Below are 19,833 nucleotides of genomic sequence, written 5' to 3' on the forward strand. Positions count from 1 at the left end.
CATTGACCACAATACCGCTAAAACTAAATTATTAACAATAAAATATATTGTGTTTAATATATATTGTTAATAATCTAGTTGATATACGGCTCGTGTATACGGCATCACCAGTACTGTCGTCTACTTAGCAATGTATGTTAGAGGCAGGGGCATGCATATCATATAGTTAATTAGGCAATGCCTAATGTTATAAACCTAGTTAAATATAATGTTTAAGTTAATTCAGTGTAATTTGGTTTTGTATTTTATAACTAAACTTCTATTGAAACCTCAATCATAAATTTCCTAACTACCTACGGTAAGCAATATCAGGCTCAACTACGACTAGTTAGATCTACAGTGCCTACCTTGCTAGAAAACTAATGCACGCCCCTGGTTGGAGGCGTCCCACATATCATTGACATGGAAAAGAAAGAGTGTAGGATATAGCACAAAGACTGGGGTCCTCGACAGTCCTCAAAACTGTCTATGATTTCAGATACTCTTATTATCTCTATAATTTTCTAATCAGGCCATGTAATTAGGTTATTTTATGTTACGCAAACAAGTAGAATTAATACAGCGAGCAATTGATTCATTGTCACGGTTCACTCGACCAGAAGGATTTTGTCAGCTATTTGGTTAATAATTGAATTTGATGCTGTTTGTTGTTTCAAATTAGGTATTTATTAAGTGGCCTTATATACTAAACAACTAACTACACTGTATAGTGCTTTTAACAATACGGACTTTGAGGAAACAATAATTCTTGGCCTGTCTGTTTGTCAAAGAGACCTTTTTTACTGGTTGTAAGTATCAGAAATCATTATCTAATTTATGGTAGGTAGTAGTAGTAGGCTTTGAAATAAAATGCTTTCTAAAGGATTAAAACGCATGTAATTTTAAATGTATTTTACATGAGGTGTTGCGTAGAAGGAGCAAACTATTTGGTCGGGTAAAATGTTACTTTTATGCAAAAACCTAATGTAAAAATACTGTTACATTTACACACGTCTTAATTCTTTAAAACGTATTTTATTTAAATGTGTAACACTCGCGTTTAAAAGAGCTTTGAGCGATACATGGATCGTAAATCTTGATATGTCTTGTTCAACTCTCAGGTTGTGGCTTCATCTACAGGATCTTCTTTACAGTTGATAACCTGCTCCACCCCAATAATTGTCGCTCTTTGAAATCTGCGTTACCATAGATCCATGTTACCTTTCCTTGAGTTAATCTTTATAAAAACTTTGTTAAAAATAATAAGTATATATAATAATAATACTAAATAAATAAATATAATAAAAATAAATAAAAATTATAGTAATTCATTTTATATAATATAAACTTACGAATTAGGATGTTGAACTTTTCTGTGCTGGAATGGAACATAAGCCTTTTCGTTAATGACCTCCTTGGAACCCAAACTTAGTGTGGATTGAAAGCCTGGGTTTGATGCAAGGTTCGCTCTGAAACATTAATTAAATAAATCAATATTTAAATATTGAAAAATGCTGTTTTACGATTTGGTGATATAGCTTAAAGAAATACCATGCGGCATTCTAAAAACCATGGTGTTGGCTAGCAAAATTGTTTTACAAGTATAAGATTCTACGAGACAATATTTCATAAACAAAATTGAAGTAGTTTCTTTTGTTTCCATCTTTTGCTCTCATATTTTGCTATTCATAATAAAAGAGTATCATTCATACAATATTGTAAGCAAAAAGCTTAGGACTTATTCTATTGTATCAAAAGAAGTTCTATCTTCTAAAAAGGCTTTTTCGGATAAGGTAATCTTCCCTGAAATTTTGCTTTTTATTTTTTGAAAAACAAAAACAAAGAAAATGTATAAGCCAGCGTCCAGAATTTTATTTAAATTAACTATAAAATTTATGTAACGAAGATATTAATTTTATATGAAGTATATATGTTACGGGCAACGTGATTAACTGGGCATTATTAATAAGGACCGGCCATTATTAATAATGCCCAAGAGTGATGGGCAAAGTGATTAATTTATCACTTTGCCCATCTCGACGGCTCGTGGTCCATGTAATAAGTCAGTGTTTGAGATAGCTTGAATTTATCACTTGGACCGGGCAATGTAATAAAATGTTGGCGCGTTCAAATGCAAAATTTCCAATTGCAGAAATAGGTTCGAGTAAGGATACCAGTGTAGATCGGGCCAAGATGTATAGTCGTAATATCCTTGCTATTATTATATCTGTCGAAAAAGAAAAACTTTACAAACTTGGAACTAAACATGATATTTTAAACCAACTGTACTCCAGAAATCAGTTTACTGTGTGTTAAGGAAAGTTCATTTCGATCAACGATGTTCCAAAAGTTGATATTACTCTTCGGGAATGTGCGCGAAGAGACATGTCCAACAAACTGAGAGTCTCTGAGCAAGAATAAATAATTCTAAACTTAATAACTTTCTTGCACAGTCTTTAATTATTAGATATTTTAGTTGATTTTTCTCAGTTTACTAATTTTTAAACTATTGTTCTTGAGTAATATTTTTGTCCAAATAAAAGTAGGCAACTAATGATGTTATTACATTTTTAAATGTTTATTTTTTAACTACTATGTTCAATAGTTTAAATTTTTGTTAACTTTTCATGATAATTTTGTGAGTTTTATTTCATTTATTAAACAAAACACTACAGTTCACCTATTTTATTACTTTGCCCAAGATAGGGTGGGTATTATTCATAATGGCCGGGATAAGTGAATAATCATGCTGTTTTAATCACATTGTCCAATTGACTCGGGCATTATGAATACAGACCGGCCATTACTAATAGTGCCCGGACTTATCAAATTGCCCGTAACATAAATATTAGGTTTGATTCCTCATTTTTTAGCTAAGCGTTTTTACCTGATAAGTAAGTATATGTTATATTCATTTTGTAACTCTGGTTGATGAAAGTAGTTTCTACAAGAAAAAAAAACATCTTCTTCTTCTTGTTTATTAATATAAACAATTTTAACTAAAATTGACTCAGAAGGTTGGGATTTAGAATTACTATTAATTCGTTTTTTTCTTCTTCTTCTTACATCGTCTTCATCGTGATTAATATTCATTGTATAATTATTATGTTAGCGATTATACTATCTGCGATGTCCCAGAAAGATAAGTAAAGGTTTATAGCAAATATTATTTAGCATGTCATCATTGTTCGGTAGTAGGCAGTTTGAGAATTTGTGTAACTGTATCAATACTATACATAGGTTTTATATTTATTCTCACCGGGAAATCTGATTTATGTTTTTTTATTTTATTTTATTTATTTTTTAAATTAAAGTTATTAATATATTTATTCATATAATAGCTAATAAAATGCTCACATAACATCTTTATTTTGTTGTTAGATGCAACATGCTCGCACGTCGCTTCGCAACGTGCAATGACGAAGTAAAGGTGACATTGTTTAGAGCATATTGTTTATGTTTCTTTACATGTAAACTTTGGGTCAAGTTCACCAGGCGTGCTGTCAACAACATCAGGGTGCAATACAATGACGCGTATCGTATCCTGACGAAGTTGCCACGGTACTGCAGCGCGACGGACATGTTCGCTAAGGCCGGAGTACCAGACTTCTTCGCGATCATATAAGATCACGAACAGCATCTTTTTGGAGTCGTCTCCGTACTTTTAGTAACGAGATTCTCAGTACATTGGCGGAGGATTTGAAGTGTTCCATTTTCAGACACTGGCACTCAGTGCACCGGGTGGCGAACAAAAAATAGCCCTGATACGACAGGTACCAAACAGGTACGACCAATTTGCATTAAGAGTGACGACAAAATGTTAATTAATAATATAAATGATAAGCTTATTACCATCGGCAATTTTTTATTATTAATTTTTATTTAATTTTTAAGTTACATACATTGTATTGGGTACATACCTTTTAATAAAGACTATTATTATTATTTTATTTACGGTATGTGAGGATTGATGCATCTTCTGTATTGTATTTTAAGTATGTACTCATTTACTATAACTATGTTTTTACTTATTAATTTACATTTTTTTGACTTACTCGTGTAAGGCATTTAGTTATTTATTTTTGAGTATTTTTGTTGCATCACTTTGCATATATTGTAATTGAAATGATTTGTAAATTTAATTGAAAATAAGAACTTGTAATTCCATTGTGTTTTGAAAAGAGCAACCTTAGAGTTTCTTCCTCGTTCTTCTCTAAGGAAATCTGCCTTCCGAACGAGCTGTATGGAAAAGTGGCATACTTCAAGCAATTTACCTACGAAATAAAATATTTTTGATTTAATTTGATGTTTTGTAGATGATATGAGAGACGTAAGCTCCTTTTCACCGTAACTCATTGCACAGTCTCCTATGAAATGATTTTCTTTGACAGTCGTACACTTTATTGCACATCTACGTCATCATATAATTTTCTCATGTTTGCATAATTAAAATAAAACTTACGTTGAATTGAAATTGTCCATGTAAATCGTGCCTTTTTTCTCGTTTTGCCCCATTTTGATGATTTATCTGAAACAAATTCAATTAACTTATATAGTTCAAAAATGTAAGAATACATGCTATTTTTATCCATACCGGCTAAATTTTAATTTAAAGGTCATTTTCACTCTTCAGGGCTTAATCTTCAATTTATTTTTTATGAATGGGACGAGACGAGCAGGAGATTCAGTTGTTGGTAACTGATACGCCTGCCCATTATAATACAGTGCCACTCAGGATTCTTGAAAAACCCAAATATTCTGAGCAGCACTACAAATGCGCTCGTCACCTTGAGCCAAGATGTTAAGTCTTATTTGCTCAGTAATTTCACTAGCTACGGCGCCCTTGAGTTCAAAACACAATAATATTTACACATTACTGCTTCACGGCAGAAATAGGCGCCGTTGTGGTACCCATAATCTAGCTGGCATCCTATGCAAGGGAGCTTCCCACTGGTCAATTCATAAATTCATTGCATGTTGTTGATTACTTCATTGTAACTTTAGTAGTTTTAATTTTGCGATGATGAAGCCGGCAATCAGGCTCAGGACAATTCTTTCAAACATTATTAAGATAATGTCAACATTTTGTCGACGATTCACTTTGAAAGTAAGAATGTTAAGTTCCTCAAGGAAAGATGACTCTAGTAGATTAACTGAAGAATTTTAATCTTGTTACAAGAGTTACTGCAGGGATTATATAAACTCAAATAGCTAATACGAAACGTATATTTGTAAATATTTTAGCTACCTTTTTGTTTTTGGCTATGGAATTTTGACTGATCCAGCCGGCATCATTCATATTATACTCCGTTATTTTATAAATGACTGTTTGTCAAATTTGCAGACTTAAAAACACTATCAAATATCGTTTAGTCCTCTTTGTTTGAAATGTATTAAAGGCATTTATTTTCTAAAAATGGATTCCTCTAGAATTCTTTATGATGTCATTTCTAGCACTAAGTATGTAGATAATATATAACTACTTATATATTTATTACACTAAATAACATGCGCTTAATTAACGCCGTTTAAACTAGGAATACCTCCAGGCCCTTTTTGGTCGGAATCGAGCGGCAAAATGTACCCAATTACTGATGTGGAGATTGATGGCTTGTCTTTTTTGGCAGTGAGTTTCGTCTGGCCAAGTTTTTGTTAAGAACCTGTCCGCAATTTGAGGTCAAAGAACCGGTAGCAATCAAGTAACATTATCTCAATGGAAATGTGCAGTTGTTATATTGAAAATGATTTCACACATAACTCATAAATCTGAGTTGACTAAGGTGATCCTAAGATCTTAAATAAAATGCATACGCTTAAGCTATCAAAATAAATTGGGATAGTAAGACAATAGTTACGTATAATGGTCTCTTTGAATTCTTCATATAATCTTAATATATATTATATTTCTTTTGTGCGTCTGATTTTAATGAAACTTGCTGTGTGTCTTCAGGTGGATTCGAGAATGGTTTAGATTCACAATTGAACTACCTCCTAAGCGGCTGGACTAATTATGATGATTTTTTTGTGTGTTGTAGTGAATTTGAGATTGGTGTGTGTCTTTAGGTGGATTCAAAAATGGTTTATATTCACAATAGACTACCTCTTAAGCGGCTGGACCGATTTTGATGATGTTTTTGTGTGTTCTAGCGAATTTGAGATTGGTTTAGATTCTCAATTCCGTCCATATAATATAATTTTCCTGCTCATGTGTATGTTAGTGAACTTACGGCTGGACCGATTTTTCAAATTTAAGACGTGTGTACAGGACAACGTCTGTCGGGTCCACTAGTAATGATATAATTTCATTATTAGATCTGACTTTGCAAATCAGTCCATAATCGGCACAGATCAGAGACTGAGGATAAGGAATAGAAATACCTGAGATAAATAAGATTAACGATAATGTAACAAACGTTAGATTTTTCAAAGTCAAATATAAAATATATGTTTTGTGTAGAGCAGCTATCGACATTTAGCAGGAACTAACAAACAGACAATGCGTCTCAAATTGCCTTTGTACTCACAATATGTATTAAAAAAGCAATAGGAATAAAACTTCTACATACAGTTCAATTTCGTATGTATTGAGGTTTTTTTTTTATTAAATCAATGGACCTAGGGTTGTTTGTACCTTAACTTTCATCGCAATGATTGATTTTATGAGTTTAATTTACGCAGTACAAATTTGACCTTGATTATTGAAATTATTAGATTTATGTTATGAATTATTCAATTATTATCACTGCTAGCATTAACTGTTTGTGCAATTTAAATTTTATAGATTTACAAATAACTCGTGTGTCACGTTGTTATGAATTAAGATTTGTCGTAAGGTTTTGTGATGAGCTAATTAGCCTAAAATGCTCAATGTTTGTTATGTTGTGTCTGGTGTATGCTTAATGTCGAGTCAGTTATACAGTGGTCATTGCACTTATGAATAACAATAAACTGTGTCTTTTGAAATACAAATAACAACATAAACATGGCGAGATTATTTTAATTGTTGGGATTTTATATTGAGAGAGACTTTGAGAGCAAAATTAAAAGAAATAAGTATCTCAACTGTTGCTTTTAAATATATTCTTGATAATATTATGTATGTTCAAGGCACATAAGTGAATAAGCTAGAAACTGTCATAACCACAATGTTAACACCAGGAATAGATTTAAACTTATAATGCCTACTACACGGCTAAGTTGAGTAAGTAAGTCTTTTGTGGGGCGATGTATATGCTTTTACAACAAGATCCCAGAAAATATTTAAAACAAAAGTATTACACAATATTCAATAGAATCCTTAAAAAACGCTTGTGTGGTAAAGGTTACTATAACATAAATGACTTTCTTAATGATGACACAGATTATAGGAATGGAGCGACTGCCCTCAGGCTGTTAATTAATAAGTTTAATTGTACGATATTACTATGTTACCATATTTTTTATGAAAAAAAGAAGAAGCCCGCTGAGTTCCTTGCGCCCGTTCTTCTCAGGTCTGAGGCATACTTTTTCGAATGGGTGGTAGTTTTTAACTTTCAACGAGTGATATCATATCCTAGTAAGTATAAAAATATTTGTATCTATTTGAATTGTATACATTTGCGTTTTTAATATTTTTTCTAGGAATTAATAATCATAATAATTTGACAAAATAACGCGTTTCCGTGATTGAAAACAGATTAGGTTAATCATTGAGTGTTTTTATGACTATGTCGTTATGTTCGAGAAAGAATGCCATAAATTAAGTTTCCGCTAATTTCTTTCCGATGTTTCTGGAAATGTGTAAAAATCGTTCATAATAAAAATAAAATAACACAATTTGAAAAGATAATCGGCCTTTGAATGTGTCTTTACCGCAAAATAATATGTTACTTTCTCCGGTTTGAAGGACATTAAAGCTAGTTGATCTACTGGACTTTTGAGATGGTGACGGTATCAAGGTATGAGCACAATCACCGTGCCTCTTAAAATAGGTATTGAGTTTTTCAAGAACTCTGAGCGTTACTAGACTGTAGTGAGCAGGGAGTACACTAAGATCTTGCGTAAGGTTATTTACCATCATGAGAAAGTACTGCTCGTCTCTTGACTAAAGTAACTACTCTCAAGACATTCTTACTTGTCAAACTAATGACAGCCTGCGACATTGCTTGCGTAAATGACAATTTGATGATTCATTCGAATTTTATTCATACTATTTCACAACTTGTGTGGGCAAGTCGATCGCGGGAGACCTCGTAAAACATTCGTTGACCAAATTGGGAACTTTTTGAGAAAGGAAAGGACCGAAGCACCCGCAACCGGCGAGCATGTATGAAAAGTGTAATGAATGTAGAGGAAGCGCGTGAGGTTTGTAAGGATAGAAGCAAGTGGCATTCTATTGTCTCTGTCTACCCCGATGGGAACAAGGCGTGAGTGTATGTATGTATGCATATATTTCTTAGTTTCTTGTCCACGAAGTTAAACTTATTTTTAAAGCCCACAATGTTTTATAAAATATAACCTACCTACTGTCTGCATTGAGTTCATTTAAAAATGTAAAAATAATTAAGTTTTTGATTTTTAATTGTTATTTATTCCAAATTTTATTTATATTTATAAAAAACTACTGACATTAATATTGTATAAGCGAAAGGAATGACAAATTGGTTCTCAGTAAGGTCTTGAATGTAGGAAGCAAAATAGTGATTGTGCGTTCGTTGATTGCAAACTAAAGATAATTTTATAATGTATTCAATTCCGGGTCATAAGCAATAATTAATATACCTGTAAATGTGGGCCGAGACGAAGCCGAAGCACACAAACGCAAGTCCAACAATGATTTGTTGTAGTATATTTATTTATTTATTATTACAAAGAAACAAAACAAGTCGTTCTGGAGTCGCGGCGCTCAGAATCGTATCCTTCGAACCATCGGTAATTGCCCGGATAGTTATTTCTTCAGGCATTGGTTGTCCGTGTACCACAGCGAGAACCAAAAAAGACCGTGTGTAATTTTGTTACTTTTAATTGTACACTTTTGTTTTATATTTTATATCTTATTTGTAATTTTATTTCCAATATGGACTTGCTCTGCAATAAATGAATTATTATTATTATTATCATAACAAACACATCACAAGAACTGAACAATATAGGAGGAGATACAAAATATAAATACAAATGTGGACTTACACATGTTTCACAGATACAATACTGACAAAGCGACAAATCAAAGGTATACAGTTACAAACGCAAACATTCACAGAAATAATTAATTTGATTATGAGCATTGATACAACAAATTAAATTAAATTAAACTTGGGGCAGCGATAATAACGATTTTAATTTTAATTCTAAACCGTGTCTGAACACAGCATCAACAACAGCACGTAAATATGTCGATGTCAAGAAAACAATTGTTATAAGATTTACACATAACCCAATGTTCGTTCTTGGGGATGATAGCTCAAAAATAATGCCTGCATACTTTTCTCATTGTTTAAGAAAATAATGGACGAGACGAGCAGGACGTTCGGCTGATGGTAATTGATACGCTCTGCCCATTACAACGCAGTGCCGCTCAGGATTCTTGAGAAACCCATGTGAAGTCTCATTTGCTCAGTAATTTAGTGAAATTACTGAGCAAATGAGACTTCACTAAATTTAAATTACTAGCCACGGCGCCCTTTAGACCGAAACACACTAATGCTTACACATTACTGCTTCACGGCAGAAATAGACGCCGTTATCGTATCCATAATCTAGCCGGCATCCTGTGCAAAGGAGCCTCCCACTGGTTAAAACTTAACGGATCTTGCTGCCTCTTGCATTTCGGATGCAGTGTGAAGTAAGTTCATCACACTCATCATTATTTCAAATACAAATTTCTTTTCAAAATCAATGACAGACAATGAGCAACAAATATTTTTTCATTAAACAGCTTACTATTTGCAAGCCAGTTCCAAATTTTCAGAGTAAAAGATTGTTCTATTTTTCAATAACACGACATATATAAGTTTATTTTGTAATTCTTTTGGCCGCAAAACGACGACATATATGGACTTTCATACAGCAATTATGATTTATCAACAAGAAGGTTGTCATAATAGTGCTTAAATTTCCAAGCTTGTTTGAGAAAATATAATTAATAGGTCAAAAAGAACAAAATATAGAGAAACAGTAACATTACATAAGACAAAGACCAGGTTCCCGCGAACGCCAATTTTACCTTTTAATTTTTGTATGCTGCCGAAAAATGGATACAAAGAGAGGTCGAAATGAAGAAGATAGGAGCTTTGGAAATCTAGCACTGTAGAAGAATGCTTTGTGTATCGTGGACCGAATTTCGCACAAATCAACATTTCGCAAAAATCATGATAAGTTTGGAATTTCTGATTGCAAACATGCTATAATATATTTAAAGAGCAGAAAAAACATAAGCATAGAACAAACTTTTAATTTTTAAATAAAAAGACATTAAGTATCTATATTGTAATTTATTATGTTAATTTGTTTTATTAGAAAAAACAAACAAATAATAAAACAAATCTAATAACTATATTTGCAATACTATGACTACATATAATTAAAACAATCATTACGTGGAAGCGTACAAAGAATACTGGCAGCATTACCGCGTTGGATAGCTAGGCTGATCCGTTGACCGAGATAGCTGCCAGCGCTTGGGCTCTCAGTAAATTAATTAATTAATTGATTAAATTGCATTATTACCTTGTATTGTTATCATTAAATTAACGTGTCTTTGTATTATTAGCATCTAATTTTGGCACGCTCTCCAATATAACGCTCGTTCTGGTCGGCTAAAGTCGATCACGGCTGTATTTTATCCCCCTCATTCATAATAGTCTGCTAACTTAAAGCATTGCTAATTCTCACTATGTCTTCTTCTATTGACGTAAGTCAGAATGAGAAAAAACACTCCTAAGCGGCTGTTTAAGTTTAGCGGACCATTATGAATAAGGGGGTTAATGTTTAACCTCGTCTTGTGTAAAATTGTCACATCTAACGTGTGGTTTTAATAGGCATAATAGTATTTTCTTTGTAACGCGAGTGTTACACATTTAAATAATACTTTTGAATGGATTCAGTTTTTGCATAAAAGTTACATTTATATTATTGTTTTATTTAACCCTTTCCGGACGTTGCAGAGTACGTTGTCAGGGGAACTGTTATGCACATACCTATAAGAGCGGTAGTTGAATAAAATGACTAGATATACTACTGGTAACAAATACATTATAATATTTACTGCAACTATTATCTTATTTACCATCTTGAATTCTTTAATTATTCTTTGTAACAAAGTTTTAATTTGTAATGCCTTTTATGTAGTCGGTATGAGTCGTATAGGAAGTCTTATGATGCGGGTGTGAGAACAATTATTGTTAACTTACGTTTTCAAACCTAATGAACTCATACAAAAGAAGAACAAAAGGCGTATTCCCAAATTAATATTACTACTAAACCAAATGTATTTCAAATAAAATAGATTTTACTGCCTTAAGACGTGTTTGGGGTCGTACTTTTTAGGAAAAAGAATTCACACTTGCTACACGCAGGCAGTCTCTCAGATAACGCAAATAATAAATGATGACCAATTAAGAGACCTAAATAGATTGTTGATAAAGCCGGCACGCCTAACTTTATTCAGAGAGCTTGAAAAGAACTGGAGCGACAAACAGAGATCGCTACTGATACTGAAAAACGAAGATATTCAGATAACGTCACCAAGAAAAGTTTGTTTTTTCGTATTGCTGATAAAAAGATTTGGTACAAAGACCTCGAGTTTGAAGCGCTTAAGCGCAACTTAATATACAATAAATATAAATAGAGCCGAATCACTAATATTCACAGAAATATTTGCAAGATTTCATCAAGAGTATGCACTGAATTCCAATTCAGAATGGATAATGCCATTTTTCAAAGATACTCGTTGTGAAGTTTTATAAAGATGAATATAAAATGAGAAAACTGAAAACGAAGTTATAATTCAAAAATAATACTCAATTATAATAATTATATACAAACTGTTTATTGGATTTTAATCTCGCTGAATGAATTGTGTACATTATCGACTGATTATTCTCATTTAAAATGAGTTTTTTTAGAATACCCGACAGACTTTGTTCTGTTCATAATAAAAAAACGGTTCAGCTGAACCCCTACCCCGTTTATCCCCTCCAATTTAAAAAGAAACAGTATGAGGTTGTTTCGTAAATACGGCTATATGTTTTACTTTTACCATCGTTGCCTTTTACCTTCGTTGCCTTTTACCATCGTTGCCTTTTACCATCGCAGCAAATCTAAAAATGTATCGTAAAAATTTTAAGTACTGTTAAAGAATATACAACTACAGAAGACTCACTCCGCAAAATCAATTAAAGAAATGGGAACTCTTGCGGCTATACAATAAGGTGTAATTCAGATCACACAGCACTATCAACTTACATTTTTTAGAACACCTAGAAGTTGCCTCTATTTCTATAGCGTGATTTTTACCTGTTCTGACGACGTTAGGGTTGTCTTCTTTACCTAAAACGGTGACCTAGATAAGGTCACCGTAATTTTAAATCAAGATTATTTCGTTGTCAAACCTACATTTCTCTCGGCTCTTGATAGATCAAGAGCCGTTTTGTGTTTCGTGTTTCGTGTTTCGTTTTTTGTACTTAGAAGTACAAAACACGACACACAACCATTGAAACTACTTAGTATAGGTAACAAATAGGTAGCTATCATAAATGGTGATTTCGTCATAATAAGAAATTTTTTAATTAGATTGTTTCAGCGTCTTGAAGAAGGTTAATAAATTTAAATATGGATCACAATGGCCTTTAATGTGCTTTGCTTTTTTATGTTTTTCCATTTTTTAAACTCGCTTACGAAGCTCGCGCGAGCGTCACTGCTCGTGAGTCCCTACTGGTTGGCCTACTCTGTAGAGGCCTCCGCATGTACTTACGATTTCGATACATACACGGGGAGTGAGACAACCCTGGTACTGTCTAAAAGTCTCGGTTTTTATGATGGCACACAGTGACTGAGGTAGGGTGATTAATATATAAAAAAATTGTATGTAGGAGAGATTATTTATTAATAAAATCTTTTATATACAGTATAAAATATATTTTATTCTATATTATTATTAATGAATATGTACATTAGAATTTTGTGTATGTACATTATTAGAAGGAATCATTATTACATCCTATAAAAGCGATTAGATTAGATATTGGCTTATGATAGCTAAATTTTTACGTATGGCATCTAAAAACCTTGCAAAGACGGCTTTGGCAATTAATACGAGTATTGAATATTTAAACGAATGTGGCTGTATCGGCTTGAACACTTTTTCCTGTCCTTAAAATGAACAAAGAAATAAAAAAAATTAACGGATGTCGTAAACGTAAGAAAATTTCTGCAAAATTTATTTTTTATTTATTACAAAAATAGAATTATGTAAACATATACTTTCAGTTTCATATGATTTTATATCTGATGGAAGTATAGCGTTACGTACGTTCAAAAAAATTTGTATTAAATTTAACAAATTTGCGTTAAAACGCTTGCCGCTGTGAATTGGGTTTGCTCGTCAGACTATTAACTCATTACTTCAGTCATTTCTACTCGTATATTAATACATTCATCAGTATTTTCTGTGTTTGTCAATAAAATACTATGATTGTTTTAAGCCGTTTTGTGCTACCGACTATTTTAGTATAATCTTAGGTAATGTATGAAATAATGTTCAATACAATGTGATCAAATTTATACAAAAAATACGTGAATTAATTGAATTAAAGTCAGAATGAGAAAGGCAAGCCTATATTTCAGTTTTGCACTGATACTGTCGTTGCGGAAATGTAAACTTTCTTTCATCTATTTCTTGTTTCCTATAAAGGTACGAAAGTTATTTTTATGCTTGATTCAATTCCGACGGAGAAATGAACACCTTGTTAAATATAATGAGGTAAGGTGAATAGAAATTACGTTATACATTTGCGTTTCGGTTTCATTCAATTTTCCTCTTTTCCAAGTTTTTCACTGTCCAATGTTTTTATTGAGCTTATTAGTTACGTCAACTGAGCTGTAATTGTATTATAAATTAGATTTATATATGATACAACTACATATACTTGTATCCATACATATTTTAATTTAATATTATTTTGAGTTAAGCGGAACAAACATTTTAGATTGATACGAAAAATATATACTTTCTTGTAGAAAGTTCACATCGAAAACTTCAATAGTGTCCTAATTGTTCAAACATAAAAGAGTATCTTAGTCATATGATATAATCCTAATGATTGTTTATTCAAGCTAGGGGTGATAAGGGCGATCCCTGAAAAAGAATCCTCGCAGGTGAAGTCACAGGCCGAGTGCCTGTTACATAAATATCTGTCAAGCGTTAAGAGAAACAAATAATCATTCAGAATTCGTCGACCTTTCGAATCACTGAGCATAACGAACGATGTAAACTAAAAAAACTGTTGCCTCACTTACGTATACGAAAACATTTGACATTTACGAACCTCTTTTATAGGCTCAATTTACTTGAGTAAAATCTCACGTAGCGAGACATAATTCCACGTTCTCTGCTTATTTTGAGTCAGGTTATGTACATATAGAACGTGATTTAATTTTACATGTTGTTTTGGTTCAAGCTTGGTCATATGATTTCCTTGTTATAAAATCAACGTGAAGTATTTGTTTTGTTGAGTTTGATATTGTTTGTGTCTATAATAGTTCGTATTCAAATGCTTTTCATTTTTTTTTAATGCCAAGAAACATAGCAGATTCCACCAGTTTTAACACCTAACAAAACATTTGCATCTACATTTTTGGTACATATAGTACGTCATGTAAGATAAAGAATATGAGTGAAGTGTTATCCGTAAATAAAATTATGTTTTGATCTACAAGGTAAGGTAAATCATTTATGTAAATAAGAAAGAGGAACGATCCTAGAATTGACCCTTGTGGTACCCCCATATCAAGAAGAGTCACTGGAGGATCTCTTGCCATTCACTTCAACATTCTGATTTCTATTATTAAAATATTAATTCAAAAGATTGAGCGCAGATCCTTTTATACTATAGTGACATACATGGCTTCCTCACCAGCGTTGAATGTTCAACACAATCGAAAGCCTTATATAAGTTACAGAAGATACCAAATGAAAGTATGTGATTCCTTCCAGGCTCCAAAGATATTCTTGATTAGCTCAATACCTCTGCATCCGTCGTTGTATGAAGTAACTTATGAGTATAAAATATGAGTAATCATTTGACTTAAATTTATTATTTCAATATTTTCACTACAGGTAGGCAACACCGAAACAGGATAATAGTTATTCGGGTTAGAAGTGCGTTCCGATTTAAATATTGGTGTTATTTTACTTTATTTCAGAAGATCAGGAAACACGCTATGTTTAAAAGAACTATTAAAAACTATTGCAAGATATGGTGCTATGAGAATAATTACTGAACCTACTATTTTTACACATATATATGTGGAGCACTCAGAAAGTTTTGAGAAACTTAAATATCACCTTATGAGTTTTCAAACAATTAAATCCCTTCAAAGTACTCTCCACCAGCCTCTATACAAAGTCTCATGCGCCTAAATTAGTTTTCAAAATACACTTCTTCTACGGTCTTTTCGAGCGCTGATAATTTACGTTTTTATTTTTTATTTTAGTGAATAATAAGGAAGTCACAGGGTTCTAGATCAGGACTATAAGGAGACTCCATTATGACTTTGACCAGTGTGGAGTTCAGGACGTCCCTTGTTTGGGTGCGTTGTTGTGGTGAAGTAGTAGCCCGCGGAGCCTGTCGCTTATAACAGTGAAAACTTAAAGTATATAAACATATAAAGGTAATTTAAAGTCAAAAAAAGATTTTTCCGGATAACTTATCACAAACAAACATATACTAAGACCTTCTGTTAAACAAGTAATAATAATTAAGTAAATAATAATAAGTATAATATATATCCGAACGGTTCAATAGTTTTCGGAGTAAAACCGAAGGAAAAAACAGCTCTCCATCTATTACTTTAATAATAATAATATTGACACACTTTTACACAAATTATCTTGCCCAAATTAGGCATAGCCTGTGTTATGGGTTGCAAGACAACGACATATTTAATACAATATACTTACTTAAACATACAAAAATACATATAAACATCCATGACTCGGAAACAAACATCCATGTTCATTATAGAAATGCTTGCACCTACCGGGATTCGAACCCGGGACCTCTAGTAGGAAGGATCGCTAACCACTCGGCTATACAGGTCGTCTGTAGATGAATGTTCTGACTTAAGATACGGGACCAATAGTTAAAAGCCTGATTTTTTATTTAAATAAATTTAATTGAGTTCATTGAATGACATAGCTTATTTGTATGCAAACTATGATAAGGTCACTAGCATCAAGGCTGTTTAAACATGTCCTTTACGATATCGTAGAGCTAGCTGTAAATTTATTTTTAAGGGTACCGTACTATAAGACCAACCAACGGGAACCCTTCTGCTAAGTTGCGCTGTCTGTCAGCAAACTGCGTCAAATAAACTCCATTAACTAGACAAAACAACTTTTGATAGCTAGATACATTACTTAAAAACTAAAAATGATTTCTTTACAAAAGTATTTGAAAGGTTTTTTATACGTTTTTTATACAGGAATTTCAAAGCAAATGATCATATTATCGTCAATTATTATTGCAGGGTTCCAGATCTCTAAAAGAAAAAATTGGCGTGTGCTAATAAACACAAGACATATATAAACTATATATATATAGGCTATAAACTTTATGGCTTATATTACGCAATACAACCTTTTGCTATCGTTCTACATCATTTATTTTTAAGTTTATGCTACTTTGTTTGCATGAACTTAAAACTATTCTAGCATTTCAATCTAAGCTAAAACACAACATACCCTTGTTCGTTAGTAGGACAATTTACACCGTGATAAAATAATGACATGCGTACTTGAAGCGCAACCAATGCTAGATATTACAACAACACTTCTCTCTATTTAAAATAGCTGTTGAATTCCAAGAATGTGCACATGAAAGTTGCTTTAGTAAAATACAAGAGCACAGAAAGTAAATCAAATCTAAGCCTGTTATGGAAAGAATTAGTCCTTTTTTATGATTACTGCGTAATATAAGCTCACGAAAACTACTCATTTTAAATTAAATTGGAAATTCCTTGCAAATTCCTTTTTGTATCACATAACAAGACAATCTACTGTGCTGCTACCTGTAAATAATCTGTTAAAACTTGTATTTGAATATAATTTAATTTTAAGAAATCTTATGTTGACAAATCAAACCAAAAACACAGTTTTTTTGAGTTTAGTAGAGAATTTTTTTTTTTGCTAATATAATCAACAAGTGACAATATCTGACATGTAACCTGGATGGGGAAAAACCACGACAACATTGGAACACTTAATATTATGTGTTCACTCACCACATACACATGGAATGATGAAAATAGATACTATAGCACATAAAAATAACGATGAGAAATGCAGTCCAAACGATTCAAATATATGTCTTAAAAATACTATTATTTCACGCCTAAAATTTCTTCACCAATTTTCTAATTATTCGAAGAGGTTGGAATTCGTTTCGTATAATTACGATAAGTAGCGGGCGAATGTATCTGTTTTCTTTTTAACTTGAAGATAACATTGCAAAATAAAGCTCAAATATTTAATATTAAAATAGTTTGTATATTTCTATTCGGAGCCCTAGTAACCAAGAATAAAACAAGCCTGAATCGTTTAACTGAAGATGTGAATACAATCAATGTGAACTCAACTCAAAATGTAAGCAAAGTGTAAATTTACTTTTAAAACATAATCGACATGAACGAAACTATAACTAACGATTTTTTTGTTTTCGTTTTGTAATAATTAATTAATTATAATAATTTGTTATATTTCTAAGAAATGGAAACTAGAATCGATATTTTCTAAAATGAAATAAATATGTATCAAAGTTTTAAATGTCAATAAGTTTGAAGTTTTCGAAACTTACTGATAGATTAAGTTACAAAGGTTAGAGGTTCTGAAGCCTGATAAGTTCTGTTATATGTAAATATGATTTTGGGTTAAAGTATGAAATAGCTGATTTGTACTGAAAAGTTGATTTTCGTTTTTTTTTTATTGAACATATATATTTAATCAAAATAAATATCATTATTATCCATGCATTGCTGTCATCGAATAGGAAGGTCATTTATTACTTTACGATAGAACTGTGGTGATCTAGATTCGACAAGCTGTGTGAAAGAATTTTGTACTGCCTCCTGACAAGAAAACTTTTATCACGTTGAAAATTGTCTAAATTACGAAAAAAAAGTAACGAATTATTTAATAAGTAAATATTAATATTTTGCAATACAATTTTGTTAGTATTTAAATATGGTATTGAATTGTACTGAACAAATTTAAAATGATAGGGACGTATAATAATCATGAGCTGATCCATGCTTGGTGATAGTTGCAGGTATTATAATATTATTGCATTATCATGAACCAATAAGACCAGTTTGAAATGTTAATGTTTCGGTTTGAATACATTAAAATCTATAGTATTGATAAATATTACATTGATTATTTGTGTATCTAGCATATTTTATTGCAGCAAAGTATGATACTCTCGCCTCGTTGACGCGGACGGCGACATCTATATGAAGTACATTCGTACTACTGAGTTAAATTTCTTTGCGTGAACACGTTCTGTTCGATGGCTCCTCCCCACATCCTACTAATACTCTACACATGAAAATTTGTCAGAATGTATGTATGTATGATTGTTACTCTTTCACGCAAAAACTATTAAATAGATTTTGATGATACTTTACTAAAATATTACTTTACACATCAGAATAACATATCATAATTTATATAGATATTGTGTAAGTTATCTCAAAAATAACGATAGGTGTCAAGTAAGTAGGAAGAAAAAACGCGATATATCATTTGGACAAATATTTGAATAGTTATTACGATGATGATGAACAACCGAATGCGCGATACTATGGTGCGGTCCGGCGGCGGGCGCACTACTCAATAGATTTTAATCGAATATCGAAATTTTAACAAGAGGTCGGACCAACATTTTGGCATGCCGTGCCAAGACGCTGGATTGCCGCGGTTTCTCAACGGCTAGTGGTCGCTGACTGACAGCAATCCTTTTGAAGCTTTTCCATCCCATCCCGATCTCTGTAGGCCCTAATTAGTTGACAAATCGAGAAAAAATAACAAACTCGTCATCATGTCATCGTTAATGATCGTCAGAACTGTTTTCTTGGACATGAACTCACGTATATTAATATTAATGCGGTGGTGACAAACTTACATTGACGTAAACAATAATCAATATATTATAATGATATTCCGTTTTAAAATTATTGTTTGATTTGAATATAATATATAAAAATAGATTGATTTTTTGATATGTCCAAAATAGAAGGCCGACGGGCTTAATCAGTTCAAGGATTTATGTAAATGTGTCAGTTTATGTTATATTACTTGAAAATTCAGATGCTAAGGTATTTTTTCTTTAGTTTTCCGTCATAAATTTCACCTTTGTAAAATTAAATCATCTTATTAAATTCCATCACATCTTTTTTTAAATAAATTTTTGGCAAGTTAAAACAATTCTTAATATCCAGTAATTATGTCACTAACTAGTTTCATTTCATTATTTCCATTGCGTAAAATTACTCAATGGAAATTTATCCGTAATTTAACGGATATCTTTCTTACAAAAAAAAGTAGATCAGGGAATATAGAAAACTTTCAAATTGCTATTTTAATTTATAAAACCAGGC

At 32.0% G+C, this 19,833-nt stretch overlaps 1 protein-coding gene across 1 annotated transcript in view; it reads right to left on the reverse strand.

Annotated features, from left to right (window-relative positions):
* The window catches only part of LOC126977012 (proton-coupled amino acid transporter-like protein CG1139), a 72,857-nt gene that overhangs the window by 26,387 nt on the left and 26,637 nt on the right, over positions 1-19,833 (reverse strand). Inside the window, exons 2-3 of the mRNA XM_050825656.1 lie at positions 4,442-4,507; positions 1,332-1,448 (exon numbers count right to left, since the gene is read on the reverse strand). Of these exons, the coding sequence (XP_050681613.1) occupies positions 1,332-1,448; positions 4,442-4,494 (170 nt within the window). The 5' untranslated portion in view covers positions 4,495-4,507. The remainder of the gene's footprint in view (positions 1-1,331; positions 1,449-4,441; positions 4,508-19,833) is intronic.

This window comes from Leptidea sinapis, chromosome 43 (assembly GCF_905404315.1).
Source record: "Leptidea sinapis chromosome 43, ilLepSina1.1, whole genome shotgun sequence".
Lineage (NCBI taxonomy): Eukaryota > Metazoa > Arthropoda > Insecta > Lepidoptera > Pieridae > Leptidea > Leptidea sinapis.